Consider the following 19,666-nt stretch of genomic DNA (forward strand, 5'->3'; position numbering starts at 1 on the left):
TGTGGTTATGGAGTCAGGCCAAGATAGCTGGTCCACACAAGGGAGTCAACCCATGACCTTGACCCTATTGCCACAGTCTTCTAACCAATTGAGCTAAATAATTGAGGGATTGTTTCTTGGCGGCCTGATCTGATCAGATGGCATATAATAAGGGCCTGCCTCCAGACAAGGGTGAGAGAGGTGTCAGTAAAAGGAGAGTTTAAGGTAATGGGACCAGTATCAGGCCCTCGCGTTAGTTACCCTGCTATGGTTGGCCCAGTAGGCACTAAATTGGACTTTGTCATAAAAAGTCCACTTCAGGGCAGTTGAGACTTAAAAAAAAAAAAGACTTTTGTGGAAAGGGTTTCTTTTCAAGGCTTCAAAATTTCAGGTTAATAATTGATGGCATATGTACAAGCCGCTGTGAAACAAAGCTGAGAGGGGGCACTTTGGCTGAATCAGGGGATTCAAGTCTTTGTTTGCTCCCAAATATCAGTGTGTCCTTCGATGAGTCACTTGACTCTCTGAGCTTTTGGGGGATTACATAAACACACTATCAAAAGTGCCGGCAGCTCTGAGATGTGTGTGTGCGTGTGTCCACAAAATTTTGAGCCACTAAAAATAAGAGATTTTGCACAAAAATCCCTTATACCTAAAATTTCAAGTGGAATATTGTCACTGAAGCAGATAATTAAATAAACATGATTTCAAAGGTATCTGTTAAAATTTTTACTTTTGAGGGGTCTAGAGAAGTGGCCTAGCAGTTAGGAGCGCTGGCTGCTCTTGCAGAGGGCCTGAGTTTGTATCTTAGAATACACACATGGCCTCATAGCAGTCTGTAACTTTACTTCCAGCAGATCCAACATCTTCTTCTGGCCTAGAGAGGCCCCATGGTGCACAGACATACATGCAGGTAAAACATCTGCATTCACAGAGTTGAACAAGTAAATCTTTAAAATGTATTTCAGATATATATTGGTACCTGCGTAAGATCCATATTGTATGTATATTTTTCACAGAAACCAACATAGATTCAATACATATGTATAAAAGTAAATAACTAAGCCATACTTTTATGGGTTATATGTGGGTTCTTAGTGGCATTTCATATTTTGAATTGCCAATGAAATACCTTAACCTTTTTGCCTTATAAAATAGTCATCGTTGAAGAGAGATTGGCGTTAGTGCTCATCCGTCTCCTGATTTGAGCCTCATGACTCTGGGCCATTTGGAGCCAACCTCCTCCTGTTAACCTGATAAATGTATGAAAGGGCTTTGCTCAGAGTTCCACTGTCAAGTTGCACAATGCTGGTTCTTTCTCTGGTCCTTTTTCACTAATACACTCAAATCTCACTTCTACAGAACAGAGATAATGGTGGGATTTATTGTTCTTTTATCCAAACTGACTCTTCCATCACTGGAGTGACTGGATTAGTGAGCACCCGAAGCTCAGTAGGACAGGTCCTAGACAGAGGGGGAGACCGCTGCAAGATGAATGACACCGGCTTAGTCACACTTGAAAAAAATATATATTGGCTTGTCTTTCCAAATAACCTTCCAAAATGAAAAGCACAAATACCGTGGGCTCCTACAGAATCAAATATGACTACTGTTTATAAAAAAGATTAGTATTGGAAGTGGCTTCAATATTAGGTGGTGAAGTTTATAGAGTCTACAAACATGGGAGACCAGAAGCATTAAATCCAAAGCTAAATAATACAGGCTGTAGATGCTCTGCCTGACAGTCGTCATTCCAACCCTCATCAGAGTGACCCACCAGTGTGCCCTGCAGCGGCCATCCAGAGCCATTCCGAAACTCAGTCTAATGGAGTATAAAGTACTCTGCCACCTGCGTAAACACATAGATAGGCAAAAAGGTGTAGAGTTCTTGACCCCGTCCATTTATGCGATACGCTCACAAATAGATCTGATATTTTTAAAAATAGCCCCAGAGGTGAAAAATTGAAGGGACGGAAAGTAACCTGTATTTTAAAGAGTAGATGCTGAAACCCATCGCGATGTTTCACTCTAGGCTCAGACCTCTGGTTTACTTAATTACATGTTTTATTGGACTGAGCAGTTCATTACCAATACATGCCATCTCTACCACGGCTCTCTTTTGTTATTCCCTGAGCACATAGGCAGCCATTTTGTGCTGTAGAACAACATCAGGAATCTGCAGGAATTATTCATCTGTGGTATTGAAGAAAGGAAAAATTAGCCATTGCTATAGGAAGGGGAGGGACAAGAAAACATACTTACAAAGCAGAATAGTAGTTTCACAGTCTAGTGGACAAGCAAATAGAAGCCTGATGCTTGGGACAGACTATAAATCAATCTCTGATTCCGTTGGCCAAATTGTAAATCATCACTGTGCTAAGCCACCAGGCATTTCCAGGCGAAAGCACACTTTTGTGATTGTGCATTCCTTGCGATTTCTTTGCGAAGTACTGGTGATTGCAAAACTTTGTCAGAAATGCAGTTGTCATTGTTATCCGGTCTTCGGTATAGATTCTTTAGTGACCCACGAGTGGAGAACAGAATTATATCCACTCTCATAAAATTAGAATCCCATAGGAAATCTATCCCTATGGAAAATTATTGTCCGGGGCCCTCTGGACAAAGGGAAACAATATTGATCTCTTGATGGACATTTAGTCATTGCTTGCTATTCTGGGCTCACTTCTTCGGCGTGAGATCTGGAGATGCAGATGCGCACGATACTAACTGTGCCAATTAATGAATGAATTAACAGAATCTCTACTTGGAATAGCGACTCTGCATCTTACTCATAGATACCAAACCTCTAGGACCACAGAGAAACGATGGAAATTATGAAAATGGATGGTTTGTAAACTTCGAAAATTTGGCAGAGAGGGTCTGGAGAAGTGGCTCAGCCCATCTGGTCTTGTTGAGGCTGTGGGCATGGTAGCTGTAGCCAGCATGCTGTGATACCTAAATTCAGTTAGGTGGTGGACTTTGAGTTCTCGGGGTGCCTTTGACACTGGGAGCTTTCAGGTTGGTTGATTGGGTGAGGAGGGCCCCCTTGGTCCTTCCTTTGAAATAGAGAATGTTAAGGAAGGCTGTAAGAACGACCTTTCCTGATATCCTGAGCCTGTCTTCTATGGTGCATGCGTCACTAACGATGAGGGTGGAAACCATATTTTATTACGTTGCTTCTATTTCCCTGCACCACCTGGAGGAGCTGACCAAAGAAGGTGCTCCTCACGTGCTTGTTGAATGAAAACATCAGAAATATGTGAAAGGCCAGCCCCATGCCTTGAATAGTTCATATGTGAGCAACGGTTATAAGTGTGCCTTAGTTCATGTATGGTGGTTCGTATCACTCTCGAGAGTTCCTCTCTGAATCCACACTCCATCCAGTCTTGATTAAAGTTAAATATCCCTGCACAAACCTGTTTGTGTCAGCAAAATGTTATGGCCCCCATCAAAGCAATAAATAGGAGTTCTAGGGATTAGCCATCGCTCAGAAAATAGCCCAAATAATTCTACAGTAATCAAAATTGCCTTTTCTTTTCAGAAAAAAAAAATTTAAACTAAAGTTAAGGAGAGCTCTCACCCTTTAAGGAAAGTTTCAAACTTAGTATCACTTATTACCAGCCAGTATAATCACTCCTCCCATTGTCTGAGACTCTTACCGGCTCTATCATGCATTAATTACTTAGCTTCTTTTGTATTTATACAATAAATGAGAGACAAAAAAAATCCACATAATTTTAGATTTTTTATGGTACAATGGAAAAGTTTCCCACCTCCAGGATGGGGAGGGAAATCTGAAATGTTCTCATTGTCTTTTCAAGGAAGGTTTTATATAGTAAAAGCAAGAGGAATATGAAAATTCCAGTATGCAACATGCAAAAGGTTTAGAATATACAGAACATTAGATGAGCAATAGAGCTAACACTGTGTTCTTAATTTTAAGCTTCAGATAAGTATGATTTCAGCTTTTGTCCTACATGGACTAATTAATTCTGTATGCTAGAGGAAAGATGCTAATTTGGGCATCCCAGTGATAATCTTTTTTGTTGCTTAATCAGAGTTATAAAGCCAAGTTTGGCTCTCACTAGACTGGGGCTGCAGTTCCATCATTTACTCTTTCTTGGTGTGTATGAAGCAAATCTACCCTTCTTAGCATCTGAAGATGGAGTGACGGCATTCAGGGTTCCCTTTAAAATGGTCCTTTGTGTCGTCATTGTGAGTGAGCACACCCAGATGAGCCCCTTTTCCCAACTGTCCATTTGTTCTTTACTCCTGACTCAGGCACTGTCACCTGTTCTTTCTGACAAGGGAATCATAGGCAAATGATGTGTATGTTAATTTCTGCTATTGGGCTTTGGTTGTATTTACATTTGATATGACGCTCGTAGGTTAAAAACCCCCAGCTTCCATAAACATTTGTAAGTATTCCTCCCAGAACTTGGGTTGTTTGACAAGAGTTAGGTTTTCCCTTCCCAGGCAGTTGGCTGAGCTAAGCTGACCCCACAGGCCTGGGCCTGCCAGCTTTCAGAGGCCTTTCCGTCTGCCGGATGAACCTGTGGTCAGAGTGCATTGCACTCCAACAGACTGGGCCTGGGAAGGCTAGCAAAGGTGTGGAACCTCGCACAGCTGACAGAGAAAGGTTAAGAATCAGGTAGAATTTGCTCTCAAAACCGGCTTTCTTTCCTGTATTTTGGGTTTGGCAAAGGAAGTAGCAAAAATGGAAGGAAGGAGGAAGAAAGAGCACATGTGAATAAAGAACATCTACCGCTGACTGACATCTGACTTCCTGCCGCATGGCAAGTTTGAATTAGAGTTAGGGTTTTATGTACAGGCTACCCGTTGTGTCAACTTATTCAACCAGTCTTCAAAAATCCAGTTAAAAATGATGAAACAGAAGAAGAGATGCGTACAATTCCACTACATTACAATAAGTAAACATTTAATAAACAGAAAAGCCTTTCTAACTATTAAGAGAACATTATAATGCAAAAAGATCTATTTCTTTAATGCATTTCTTTCATGTTAAATGTATTTCCCAGAAATCAGAAGTGTTTAGTCTGAGTCACTGAGGCCCCTACCTACCATGTCTTGAAACCAGTGCAAGTGCATGAAAGCAATTAATCAAAGTTCACTGCGTTCCTGGAGAACAGTTTCTTCTGGAAAGCTCGGAGAGGGAGAGCAGCAGAAAGCCCAGGGTGGCAGTGACAGCTAATAAGCTTTGTAGAGTCCCTCTGTGGATCTGAAAATCAGACCGTATTAGTTAGTATCTTTATCTTTCTTGCTCACTCATTCACGCTTATTTTCATTTCTGGCCTCCTTCTCATAAATCTTTTTTTCCTTTTATTTAACTTCTCAGTGCTGAGTTAATAACCTCAGAGTCTAGTTTGCATGTGTTACAAAGACGATCAGCAGCACTGCTGTCTTGTGGTTGACAAGCCCCTTCTCTGGCTCCTAGACTCAGCCTTGCCCTGGTTCTCAGGCCTTTGTGTTCAAGAGTGTTGGTTGTTGGTGGTACATGTTTGCTTCACTTCCCGAACTCTTTAGGATTTTCTTAATGTATTCAGTGTTTTCCAAACACATCACATTTTCTAGCCCCTCAAATGGGGAAAGCAAATTAGCTCAAGGGCTCCCAGCAGCTGAATGTAGCCTGAGCGCTGGTGGAGTCTCTGCCCAGCAGCTGTCTGAGCCACTTAGGCAGCAGTCCTACAGTGGTGAAAGACCGCCCTGCTTTTTAAGCCCCAAAATAAACAACAACATATTTGGGGTCTGATGATTCCCTGCTCTGGAATGAAAGGTTGCTGTGATGCCCTCCTTTCCTCCTACCCACACTGAACAGTCACACCGCAGAAGTAAGTAGATGCAGGAAAAAGTAGATGCTTAAGGTTGGGGGCAGGACTCAGCCTTAAGGATAGAAGTAAGCGTATTCATGGAATTAAAAACGTTTGTTGTTTTAACACAACTTGTCAGTCTCTTAGAAGCCTAAACTTAACTGAGAGGAATGTCTAAACAACAGCTCTAGAATTAATATTTTTATTTCAAATTTTAATTTCAAGATTTCAGCTGCTCTATCTTAAGACTAATAAGAGAGACGTGCATGTGTGTGTGCATGTATCTCCCAGAGATACTACTGTCTCTGCTGAGATTACAGGCATGCTCCACCGTACTCACCTGGCTGTTTATGTAGCTGTTACAGACCCAAACTCAGGTCCCTGACTTGAATAACAAGCACTTAACCAACTGAGCCATCTGCCCAACTCAAGAAAGATTTTAATATTCTTTTTCTTTAGCTATTCAAGTATCAACTCAGCTTTTACTTGTGTGGACATCCTAGAAAACTAACCTGTACCTATTTTTACATGCCATAAACTAGATAAATAGACTTTAAATAGTCTTTATGTTCTGAAAAGCATTCTGGGATTAATAGTATTTCACCTTCCTCCTTAAGTGTCATAGGAATTTAGTAATATATCTTAAACTGCTTTTCATTGCTATAACAAAAATACTCAAGACTCGGTAATTCCAAAAGAAAGTTTCTCTAGATTACACATCGAGAGAACCAAAGGCCTGTGCTGTGTCATGGCATGGCAGAGAAGGAGAAACGAGAAGTGGTGTGAGTGTGAGGAGAAAGAGAGAGCAGAGACTAATTTGCTCAATCCCTTGAGATCCATTTTACCCTCAAGAGAGCTAATCCAGTCACAAGAGAAGTAACCTAATCTCTTAGAAAAGACACTAGTCTGTTCATGAAACGGTACCACCATGGTCTAATGACTTTGTGCTAGGTACACCGCCTCTGAAGGGTCCCACCAGCTCTCAATCCTAACCCAGTGGAAACTGACTTCCAGCATCTTGGTGGGACAGGCCATGTTCAGTCCATGACACCATCATAGTGAGAGCCGTATGAAGTCCAAATAAGATCCCAATATTTTCTCTTTAATCAAGATTGCCTTGTAACAAACAAAAGAGTGAATTATTCCTTTCATAATATTAACACAAAAGTAGGTAATGACTCCTAGGTGGCCAAAACAATAGGGGCAGGGGACTAATTGGTCAATTTTCACTGAATTTTTATCAGATTCATTAACTCTCCAGTACAATGGGAACTATGTGAGCTAAATGAGCTAAGACCTTTGTGACATACATTTTAGAGGGAAGCAATAGCTGAAGTGCACAAAGCCATGTGGGATTATAATACATGGGAGTCTTCATCAGCGTATACATATGCTAATTTAGAGCCCATTTTGGAATAAATCAGACAACAGAAACCTTTTAAGGGTGGATTTCACAATAGACTATGGAGACGGTAGTCAAAGGCCTGTGAACTTCTCTGCCCCCATCCTTAGCTTCAGCTTTTTCAAACTGTATAATTTATAAAATGATGAGGAAATACCAGGCATAGTTTGAAAACAGATAGTTATGGGGCAGAAGGGCCATTATCCAAATTCAGAAAACATAATGACTGTGAAGTTTGTGTTTTTTAACATCTGACATTGATCCGTGTTTCTAATTTTAATATCATGGATGACCAGCTTCTGTGGCCTTTTCTAAGACATCATTGGTGCCCACAGATATCTTCTGATTGCAGCAGGAGAAAGCTGTTCCTGTTGCCTCCCTTTGGAATCATAATTGCATCTGATTTAGGGCAGGAGTGTTGGACATTGCTCTTACCTGGCTTTTTCAGTCCTCAGAAGCCATCGTTCAGGATTGCCGTCATGGATTGTGTGCTCAGTGGAGGTAGAAAACAGTAATTGCATTACCTACTCAATGAAATCTAAGAGAAAACATCTGTGCCAAATTTGGCAGAATTAGTACATGAGTTATATGAGAGAGGTTACAAAAAATACCAGGGCTAGAGCCATACCCACTGTGAACATAATCCGTTCCTCAAGGTGTTCAGAAACCAAGAAGAATTTGGAAGTCTCCATTTTCTAGAAGACACTAGGAAAGGACTGGAAGCAGAGATAACTACCAAAAATCATATTAAAATCTTTACCCTACAGGAAACAAGGTACTCAAGGTTGCCTAGTTAGCTATATTGAGAAAGAGTAGCAAGAGACATTGGTTGGCCACTCCCTTTGCAAAGTTGAAAGCGTGTCTAATCTGTGACCCATGGACCACATGCAGACCAAGATAGCTATGAATGAGGCCCAACCCACAGACAGTGTCAAAGGTAGGACCCTCCTGGGTGTGATGTGTAGTGAGTGCTCATTCATGAACAGGTGTTTGGATGTATGGTTGTAACATTACCACATTCAACTTTTCCACAGGAAGTTTTGGAGGTTCCCTACCCAGACAAAATAGCTCCCTTAGTTAGGTCTAGTTCTGGTGTTTTCCTATGACTCTTTCTGAGGTTTTCTTCTCCATTGTATAATTTCACCTATGATTATTTAAATTTCACCAAGAATTTGTATTTTCTGGGTCAAAAGCCTATTTCTCTCATGCATATTATGTTATATTAACTGTTAAATCATCTATGAAAACCTCTGCCTACCTGTTTGTAACTGTGTGATTGGATTAATTTATTCCCCAACTGCTGTTCTTTGTACCTCCTCCCTCATCCTAAGCCTCGCCTTTCTAGGGCAGCTTTGTTTCTGTTGTCCCCTCTTACTGAGGATGCTAATTCTCCTGCACCAATGCTCACAACAGCATTGTGCACAACAGGCAAAATGTGAGCACGCCTATATGGCACTGATGGTTGAGTGGCTGAGACAAATATGATCTATGACTATTATGTGACCTTTATTTATTTTAAGTGCTTCTATTACCTGTGTGTGTGTGTGTGTGTGTGTGTGTGCTTGTATATGTGTAACACCCATATATGTGTAAATCAGAGGACAAATTATGGGAGTGAGAACTCTTCTTCTGTCGTGTGAGTCCCAAGGGTTGATCTCAGGTTGTCAGGCTTTATGGCAAGTGCCTTCACCAGCTGAGCCATCTCACCAGCCATATTTGGCATTTAAAAGAAGTGAGATTCTGTTGTATTCTACAACCTAGGTGAGTCTTGAGGAGCTTATGCACACAAGGACAGTTAGAATGTGATCGGGCTTCTCTGGAGTACTAAAATAGTCAGGAGTGATGTTCATAGAAACAGAGGTGAGAGAGAGAGAGTTTAACTTTAAACAGAGAAACATTGAAGGAAGGATGGTGGGAATAGTGGCACAGTGAAATCATGGTACTTAGTGGCACTAAACTGTGCATTTAAAAACAGTTGATGTAAAATGTCACATTTAACAGTTAAAAAAAGAAGAAAGGAAGCAAAAAAAAAAAAGACAAAAACCCAAAAATCCCTTAGTCTCTTGTCTCCTCCATCTCCAACTTGCCCTTCCTCTTTTTCGTTTTTCCTACAAGCAAGCCAAGTTTCCCCACTATAAATCCCTTTTCAAACTCCTTCCTCAACATCCTCCTCCACGTGAGCCCCTGCCCTGCCAGCTCAGCTTCCTGAGATCGCTGTATAGGCTCTCAGTGCTAGAACCATGCTCGCAACTTTCCACAGTACCTTGCCCAGGCTGGGAACACTTGTCAGTCTACAGCTCACTGGACTGCTAAGTAGCATTTCCATCTGTTGACTGGATTCACCCCAGCTGCAGTCATCAGATACTTTTGCAAACGTGCTTTCCTGATATTCTTCTTTTATCTGTTTTTCTTTTCATTCTTTCATCTGCTTCCCTCCACTATAAAACCTTTAGATGCTACAGTTCCTGAGACTTGGTACTGAGGCTGTTTGCTTAGGTACCAAGATCATGTTCAGGCTAGCAGTACGGCTCAGCATGTAATGTGCTCACCACCAAGCCTGATGACTGGAGTTTAATCCCAAGATCCTATATGGTGCAAAGAGAGAACCAGCTCCCACATATTGTCCCCTGACCTCTGCGTACACATTATGCACGTGCCCCCTACACGTTAATATGCAGAAATTTTAGAAATAAATATAGAGGAAATGAAATCTTGTTTAAGCTTGAACTTTTACTCCCTCTCCATTTACCCGCCAGTTCCAAATCACTGTCTTCTCTCAGGGCCCACTTCTCCAGCCACGCAGTTCACCTCCCATGACTCTCCACAGCCATCATAAGCAATCCAATTCATTTGCCTGCTTTGCTGTTTTCTTGCTGCTTTGTACTTCACCAACCAGGATGCTCTTTTGAAGATGCACCTCACACTCTGTCACTTCTGCCTAAAGGAATGTGTCTACTCCTCTGTTTCTATGACACCACTTCCCTCAGTCCACCATCTTTTTCACTAGGAAGAAAGAAAGAAAGAAAGAAAGAAAGAAAGAAAGAAAAAGAGGGAGGGAGGGAGGGAGGGAGGGAGGGAGGGAGGGAGGGAGGGAGAAAGGAGAGAGGCAGGAAGGAAGAGAGGAGACACAAGTTTCCCACAAAGTTGTTCCATGTAACCTCTATAGAAATGAACAGGGTCAGGTGTTTGAAGCAAACTTATTCATGAAAATGTAAATTTCCACAAAGAATATGTTGAAAGGTGATTTTTCCACTTTACAAAATGATCCATCATAGGATTCTTTAAACAGACTACCTGGGTACATGTAAAATAAAATTTTATTGATCGAAACCACATGTGTGCTCAGAATGTTTCAGCAAAGTATCCTTTCTACAAAGGCAGGCTAACCTATAAGCACTTTCCTTGAGGCACCTGGCCCAGAACGGCCCACTCTCAGATTTCTAAGGCAACAAGGGAAGCCTGGAATGCAAGGGCTGTTCCAAACCTCCAGCATGCAAAGCAGCAGCCATCCTGGCCAGTCCAGGGCCTCGCGACTCTCCTCACAAAATAGCTAATGGGGAGATGAACCTCGCAAACTCTCCTTTCTGTATCCTGTGTTAAGAAAGGATGCTGTGAAACGACCTCCCATAAGGATGCTTTGGAAAGGAAATAGCAAACTGATGCTCTCCTCCTTGAGGCCCAAGCCCTGCTGCTCTCTCTGCCACTGAAGACGAAGTCATCTGACAGCAAAGCTGGAAAGAGAAGTCAGTGTGATCACAGATGAAATGCAGTCACCCCTGTGGGTTTCAGTTGCTTCCTTTTAACAAGGCGGGGCCCCCTCATGATCATTTTCTCCTAATTCTGTTGCCAAACCACCCGAGACCCCACGAAACAAGGTGATCTGTAACCTTCACTCTAGTGAGTGGATTTTTTTTTCAGCTTTTTCTGTCTTTCTTCTTGGGTAGAAAACTTAAAGAAAGTGGACTTTAAATGAAATATTTAAAATAGTTGTGGAGCTGGCTGGTTTAATGGACAGTTCTTGATTTTTTTTTAAAAGGAAATACTTTGCAGAAGTTAAAACTAACAGTAAAACAGACTTCGTTGTGGTGGGAGCCAAGCTAGCTATTACGAACTGCAACTTGAGTGAAATAGTTTAGATACCAAAGGAAAACTATGCCTGGGGTGTGGTGAGAGCCATGAAGCTAAACAGAGTCTAGGTTACTTTGACCCTTCAAACACAAGTCTGCTTTTATCTCAGAAAATCCAAAACCTCCAAATTTTTAATAAAACACAGGACATGGGTGGAGGGGAGCAAGCTTATACTTTCGTTAACATTCTGCTCTCATCGCCTTGCCAAGGCACCCTTTCCACCCTGGCTCTCTAGCGTCCTGAATTTTCTGTCCAAATGTTATTATATTCAATGGTCTCTGGAGAGAATTCTTTATCTCTGTTATGTACGAAGGTGCTAACTTCTCCCATGAATACATTTAGAGTAAGAATGACCCCCAAGTCTCTTGAATACTGTCTAGAAAGCTACAGAGTCTATTCATGGAAACTTTATTTAGATATCTCCTGCTCTGTAGGTTGTGCCAAGGTCTTGAATATATCAGCAAATCTGAATTATATTTGAAAGTTGACGTTCTTATATTTTGGCCTGGTTTTTTTTTTTCTTGGTTTCCTAGCTACTTCTATAAATGATACCAGGTCATATCTTCAGTGAAAAGCAGTAATGAATTCAGAAATGGAAGAGAGTAGAAAGAAAGAGGAGGGACGAAAGGGCAGAGACAGAAATCAGTGGAGCACCGAGCCACAAACGGGACACCTGTCTCACACAACCCCCATGAGGTTCAGGGAACGTCATGGAAGGGTAGGCAGAAAGATTGTAAGAGCCACGGGTTGGGGAGAGCTGGAGTGAGGCAGCACCACTGAGCTCATGAACTCATCACAGTTGTGGTTGTCTATAGAAGATCTGAACAAAATCAAGGCTATCAGTGTCCTAGTGGGAAGGGAAGAGGGGTTTGTGAGCCCCACCCTTAACTGAGGACTTGAACCCATAGACAGCTGGTGGCTTCTAAAAGGAGAAACAGTTTTCTTTAAGAGTGTGGCTCCTGGTTTGTTGCTCACTCTCCAGTGGATCACCACATACCTACGAGTTTATGAACAGCACAAATTAGCATCAATGAATTATAAAAATAAATGAAGATGAATGGTATGGAGCTGGGGTATCTGGAAGGTGTTAGAGGAAGGAGTTGGGAGTGGATATGATCAAAATGCATTGTATAAAATCCAAAATATTATATATTATATATCAAATATATCTTATAATTTATAAATTTTAAATATATATGTATATATATAGATAGATAGATAGATAGATATAGATATAGATATAGGACCTTAGAGCTAACTAATTAAACTAAAGCTGACAATTGATCAATGTCCCAGGAAAGATTGAATGCAGAAAGAAAATTATAGTAATCGATGAGGGTGGGTCAGGGGAGTTTGTGAGAAAAGACTTGTTAACTGAAATTGTAAGTTGAAAAGTAGGGAGAAGAACCACCAAACCAAATAACCCAATTGAGAAATGGGGCTTGGATCTAAACAGAGAATTCTCAACAGAGGAATATCAAATGGCTGAGAAACACTTAAAGAAATGCTCAACCTCCTTAGACATCAGGGAAATGCAAATCAAAACAATTCTGAGATTCCATTTTACACCCATCAGAATGGCTAAGATCAAAAATTCAAGCAACACCACATGCTGGCAAGGATGTAGAGAGAGAGGAACACTCCTTCATTGCTGGTGGGAATGCAAACTAGTACAGCCACTTTGGAAATCTATCTGGTGCTATCTCAGAAAAATGGGAATAGGGCTTCCTCAAGACCCAGCTATTCCACTCCTTGGAATATACCCAGAAGATGCTCCATCATACAACAAGAAAATTTGCTCAACCATGTTCATAGCAGCCTTATTCATAATAGCCAGAACCTGGAAACAGCCTAAGTGTCCCTCAGTAGAAGAATGAATGAAAAGAAGATTCAGGACTGGTTGGGTTCTTCAGCCTATGCCAAGCTTGCAGTAGGCTTATTAACCTGAGCCAGGGGCCTCCCAGGTGCAAAACTCAACTAATCTCTGTTAACACCATCTTCCAGGACTGAAGCACAACCCAAGAGGAATTCCAAAGAAAGCATAAGCAAGAGCTCACTTGCGAATTGGAAGAAAATTGTTATTCTAGTTGGAGAGACTATAAGACCATCTTCAAATGTTATGTCGCATCGTCATATAAAGAGATTCCAATTTCCTATGTGTATATCCAGAGGGAAGGGGAAGAAAAGCTAACTTAAGCACAGCTACTTGTAAGAACTCCCAGGTTGAAATAGGTAGATGGGCAGACTGGCGGGTGGATGGACAGATGGACAAGCAGGCAGGCAGATAATATATAGGAGATAACACAAATGGTTAAAATTGTCTGCTATTTAATAAAAGGAAGAAAATACTTAAAGGTAAAAAGATTTAAGAAGATTCTGCCTACACTGAAGAGTGTGCCTCATGGAAGGACTTTCCCCTGATCATTTCGTTCATATCACCTGTCACATTAAGGACAGGTCATAGTAATAGCTCAGTCACCACCTTCTTACATTTCAAATGTAAAGGTTTCATTTTTCTACACATGCTGAAGAAACGTGATGCTCTTGTAATGTACCACGGTTGCTGCTATGTGCACTTAGCTGCAGATGTGGCAGATGTGCTAAGTACGCTAACCTAGAACAGCATGGGAACCAGGGGATGAATTGTAAGGTAAGTGTGACCTGGAAAAAAAAAAAGAATAGCACACAGGGTAGACAAGGTCTAATGCCATGTGAATGAAAATAAAGGAGAGAAAAGGATTCAGCAACTGTGTTATTTCCCTGTTTTCATAATCTTATTTTCCCTCTGTTCTTGCATTATTTTGAATGAAGAGTTATAGTGGATAGAGCTCGTGTCATACATATCTTACATTTGCCAAAGGAAACATGCAGGTTATGAATTTTGTCCTTCCTCTCCAGGTTCGGAAAGAAGAAAGATGACAGGAGTGGGAAGACTGAGCAGAAAGGTCCTCTGAAGCCCAGGAACCTGGGAGAAGAAGAGCTGGAAAAAATGAAAGAAGAAAGAGAAAGGTGAGCAAAAACACAGAGCCCTCCCTTTGTGGACTGTGGAATCTGTGTTTCAGTTTGTAACTTCCAAAAAATCAACAGGGGAGATTTTACTGTAAGAAGCATAGCAGAGAACTGGTACCTTCCTGACAAAGCCACCTGCCTTCCCAGAGATTCCTTATCTTATTTATAAGAAGAAATCATAGTTGTGTTTTCATTTTATCAAAACCTATAGGCCCATACTATGCTACTCCCAGTCTCAGCTCCATCACTGCGTATTTTCCCATGGCTTAAAGAATGATTTTTTTTCTCCCCTGCTACTCCAAAGGTCATTTTGATATTGATGTTTAGAACTCTCAAGTTCCTCTAGTCTGTTCCCATTTCTGACAGCCTGCCGTATGCCTTTCTTAATTATATTCTGCTAACTCCATTTGGGTCGTGTAACTTGAGAAGTACATGCCCTCCCGTCCTCCATTTTTCAAGAGCGACTGTCTTTTATTAGGCTATCAGCAAGCTGAAAACTGTGCTGACCATCTGCTACAGGGCCGATTTCATACACAGCAGTAATGGCAGTTTGTGAGGGCCGAATTCTCCTTCTTGAGGAAGTGCCATGGTCTGTTTGGACAAGAGGCTCTTCACACACACACACACACACACACACACACACACACACACATCTTTGACATTAACTCTGGCACCTCTCCCAAGTAGGTCTGTAAAATGTCGCATCCTGAAAATGCTTTGCCTTCCTAACAAAATAAAACTCAGAAAAAGACAGAGATGAGGCAGAGCTGGATCTAATCTTATCTGTTTGTGATTTCTCAAGGCAAGTCAAATGTATCCATTTTTTTTTACTTGCTTATTAGCTAAGTTTATCCCAGCGAGGTTTATTTTTAGAGTCCATTTTTTAATATTTTATCGCTGTAATATATGTACGGAGAAAGACACATCTCTTCATTGTGTTTTCTAGCACACAGCAATCTAGAGGATCCCCTGTTAACCTTTAACCCCATCTTGCAGTCAGTTCCCATCGAGAAGGCTGACTTTACCAATAGAGGGGGCGGGGAGCTCTTTGGCCCTTCTCATTTTTGAGAGGTTGATAAGCTCTGGTCCCAGGATCACCAAGGCAGTTAGAAGGAAATCAAGTGTTCTACATTGTTGCCTATTTACCTGACAAAGCTACCCTAAAGACAAGAAAGAGACTCCGGGTCGGAGGCCCAGGATGCAGCAATCCTGTAACACAAATGTAACTCAGGCACAGACTGAGGCGTGCACTTGCAGAGACATCTGCGCTATGAGCCTGTACTGTAGATCCTTGCTGCTTCCTTGACTTCATTTATTGAGACTGTGTCCCGTGCCTCATCTTCGGGAATCTGAGCTGTTTGCCAGAATGCAGACTGGACATTTTTTGCAGTTCAGTGCTTATTTGAGATGGGGAGTTTAAAAAAAAAAAAAATCCTCCCAGTAGCGAGTGGACTGTGTGCCAGCTAGAAAATTGATAACTCATAAAATAAGGTCTGTCTTTAAGCCAGGGTCCGTTTCCTTTCTGGTTTTACCTTTAGGAAGCAGGAGCCTGAGGGAGTTTGGTTCTTAAAAGCAAAGCTGTAAATTTGCCTCAGCTGACTATGTACGCTTCAGGCCCAATATTCTTAAAACTATGTGTGGTGGTAATATCGAAAGAACTGCACTGCTAGCCTGCACTTAAAACCACCTCCCAAACATGAACACATAAAACAGATATGATGTGGGTTTTCTACAGACAACATTGTCTCAATCGGGTGCTGAGGAAGAAGTTGAAGGAGCCGGTTTTAGGGTTGGGTGCTATGGAATCAGTGGCCAAGGCATTTCAACAGCCAGAGGGTGAGGACCACGGAGGGTGGAGATGGAGGAGGAACCTGTGGTGCTTGGTTCCTTGACGTGCATCATCCATAGGAAACCAACTTAGAGCTCTCGCAGATTTCAGCAAGTGTGCTGCTCTTTATGGAGTGTTGCCACGGAGGAAAAATAAAAATAGAAAATATTGATAAATGCTTTTGTCCCTTTTGCTTAATATAATCAAAATTTGTTTCTTTGAAATGAGTCAAGCTATCTTACTGTTCACTAAGTCTATCTTAGTTCTCATGGGCATAATGGTTTTCTATGAACTATTTTCAAAGTATTTAAAGCCTTTAAGTAAAGTACATATTGTATAGCACTGGGGATAGCAGGTTATCAGAACCAATTTTTAAACTTTAGAGAATTTCTGTGAGCTGGTCTGACCATTGGCTCTTGGAAACGGATACACCAATATTAGAAAGTACTTTTAAAATGAACTTTTTTTTTTTGAGAAGCCAGTTTATGAACACACCAATGAAAGTCTAAATCAACTTCCTTCACTGTACAATCAAGAAGATATCACTGAAAATTCAGGCAGAAAATAAAAAGAATTTAAACCAAACCACAAAATATATTTCTGTGGACCACCTGTGTCCAGCTGACTCACCAGAAGAGCTTGCTAAAGATGAAGGCCCCTGAGTCCCACCTCACACTGAGGAATCCTGGGAGGTGTAGTCCAGGAATCATCATTTATCTGACAGATAAGTCTGAGGTAACTCTTCAGCTTCCTCAAACCTGAGAAACACTGGCTGGGAGGAATAGGATGCAGCCAGAACATCAGGCCTTCTTATTTTTATGAAAAAAAAATATGATACACAGAAAATTTCTCTATTAAGACTGAGCGACCCAGTCTACAAACAGCATCGCCTTTCTTCAAGTGCTGTCTCTGAAGCAGCTTGCCTGCCAGTGTGCCCTTCCATGGATGTGTGACGAGTCCTTCTCAGAGCACCTAGCTCAGCGTGAGGCATAGTCCCTGGAGCAGTTGATTCTCAACCTTCCTAACATTGTGACCCTTTAATGCTGTCCCTCATGTTGTGGGGAAACCCACCAACCACTGAATTTTTTCATTGCTACTTCAGAACTGTGATCTTGCTACCATTATAAATTGTAATGTAAATGCCTGTGTTTTCTGGTGGTCTTAGGTGACCCTGTGAAAGAACTGATGGACTCCCTAAGGGTGTCATGACCCACAGGTTGAGAACCACTGCTCTACAATTAATGCCATACCACAGGGGTGGAAAAGGCTCATAAATTCAGGATGAACATTCTGGAAACACAAAAACACAAAGACTGATAAAAATAATAAATAATTGTGTAACAAATGCCATAGCCATTACTATTAGTTGTATAATCTGTTTTCTACACCTACTTATCCTTTGGAAACTGGATGCCCAAACTGCATAGATAACATAGTTATATTCTCACATAAGGACACTCCAAATACTTCCCCATGCCACTCGTGTTTTAAAACATGTCATTCTGATCACTGTTGAGCGTTCTGTGTGATAAGCATGCATAAATTATTTGTCTTCCATCTTCAAGCAGTTAGCTGTTCTGCCTCCATATTTTTTACTGTCCAAGATCATACTTTCATGAGCATCTAGGTACACACTCCATAAACATGTCCTCTTACATCACACAATTCTTGTGAAAGCCTCGATGTCATTATTCTATCTTAATATTAATTAATCTAGTATTAAGCCAACCTTTGTTCTAAACTTCAGGATTATATGATTCCCCTTCCATTTATTTGCCATGTTATTTTTCTTATTATTCATATCTTTTTATAAACTAGCTACTATCTAATTCTTGGTGTAGCCGTGGTTAGTTCTGTGTATGTGAGCTTTACCTGTAATTTATACCATGAAAAGGTTAACAAAACCATGCAATAGGAAGATTAGCTCATAGGAATGCAGAGTCTCCATGGGAAGAGGGCCACTTTGTCCACGCAGGAAGTTGGTGTGTGTAGGGAGGTTTCTGATTGTCTTTACTGCAAAGGCGGGGGGAGAGAGAGTTTTTACTCCCTTTCCTGGGTAGAAATCCCTACACATCCTGCAGGGTACAAGACTTCTTTTTCCCGCAAGAATATGTTATCCAAATCTAAATGCTAATGGCACAGGGTTGAGGCCCTTTCTAACCACAAGAATTCACAAAGTGTCAGGGGAACTTCCTCGGCATCAGAAATTGTATCATCCCATAGTGTCCCGTGGATATGCAGAGAAATACTCATTTTGCCAAATGACATGATGCTAGAAGGATTATTAGTTGTGTGAGAACTTGTGCCTGAATATTGCCAATGAACATTCTATCTATATAAGCGTGCAGAAATAGTTTTTCCTCAACATTTGCTTTAATGCAATCCTGCTGAGTACTGACATGAGTGGCTGTGGCCTGCTGATCAGCCATAAGTGCCAAGGCATTGAAGAGGTTGACAGTATATATGATGACAGATTCATCTGGAACAATGGGGAGAATCAAGCGTAAAGAAGTTAATAGGAATAAATGTAAAGTCTTACATTGGGGCCCAGAAATGAGCTGTACAAAACCGGATGTGGAAGGGTTGACTTAATACCAAATATATGAAAAAATGTGCCTGATGGTTTTAGTTGAGGGTAAGTATAGCATGAGTCAACATGGGGATGTGCCTGCCAAAGCTTAATCCATTCTAGGCTGTGTTACTGGAAGTTCCTGTACAAAATGGAGAAACAACAGTTTCTATTTTACATGGCTCAGATCACACCTGGAATAACCCGGGTCTCCATCTCACATAGAGAGTGGGACACTTTACACTCGAATCCATGCTCTCCGCAAAGCGCTGGAGAGCCTGGAGACAGAGTCGGGACTTTAGCTGGCACTGTGTATTTGAATAACTGTCAGATACAAGAGCAAATATATTTATTTACAACACTGTTTGCATCCTATTCTACTTCACCTATTTCTCAGTCTGTTGTTTATTTACTTGAAGACACCAGTAGAGCATTAGCTTAAGAGAGGCATTCTTCAGCCTAATAAAAAAGAAACACCATAAACATTAGAGTGCATTATGAAACAGTGAGTTTGTTGACATTTGGAACGTCTAATAAGAAGCCAATGACTAGATTTAGAAAAGATTAGTTCATCAGGTAAATATTAGAGTTTTATTAACCTCAATCACTGATGTATTCCTTCCCTGTCTTAATTATATGCACACATATTCAAATAAATAAAATATTAGCTCTTGCAAATGAAATACATCAAGCCATATACCAACTAAAATAATCGCAAGCATCGTTAATGCTACATTTTCCTTGGGTGATCCCTCGGGTCCCTTCCAGATGTTACACACTGAGAGATATCTTAAGTACAGAGGAAGCCACATTGAGCTTCTAGAGCAAGCTCTCCTGAACTTGCCAAGTCACTGACTCATGTTGTGTATATAACACTCTTCCTGGGGTGTGTGCAAGGCCAAGTTTCTCACTCAAGATTGTGC

At 41.1% G+C, this 19,666-nt stretch overlaps 1 protein-coding gene across 1 annotated transcript in view; it reads left to right on the top strand.

The window, feature by feature from the left end:
- Pard3b (par-3 family cell polarity regulator beta) overlaps nt 1–19,666 on the top strand; it is a 979,071-nt gene that overhangs the window by 774,185 nt on the left and 185,220 nt on the right. The window contains exon 19 of the mRNA XM_051153919.1: nt 14,236–14,346. Coding sequence (XP_051009876.1) covers nt 14,236–14,346 — 111 coding nt within the window. The remainder of the gene's footprint in view (nt 1–14,235; nt 14,347–19,666) is intronic.

Source organism: Acomys russatus, chromosome 12, assembly GCF_903995435.1.
Source record: "Acomys russatus chromosome 12, mAcoRus1.1, whole genome shotgun sequence".
NCBI lineage: Eukaryota > Metazoa > Chordata > Mammalia > Rodentia > Muridae > Acomys > Acomys russatus.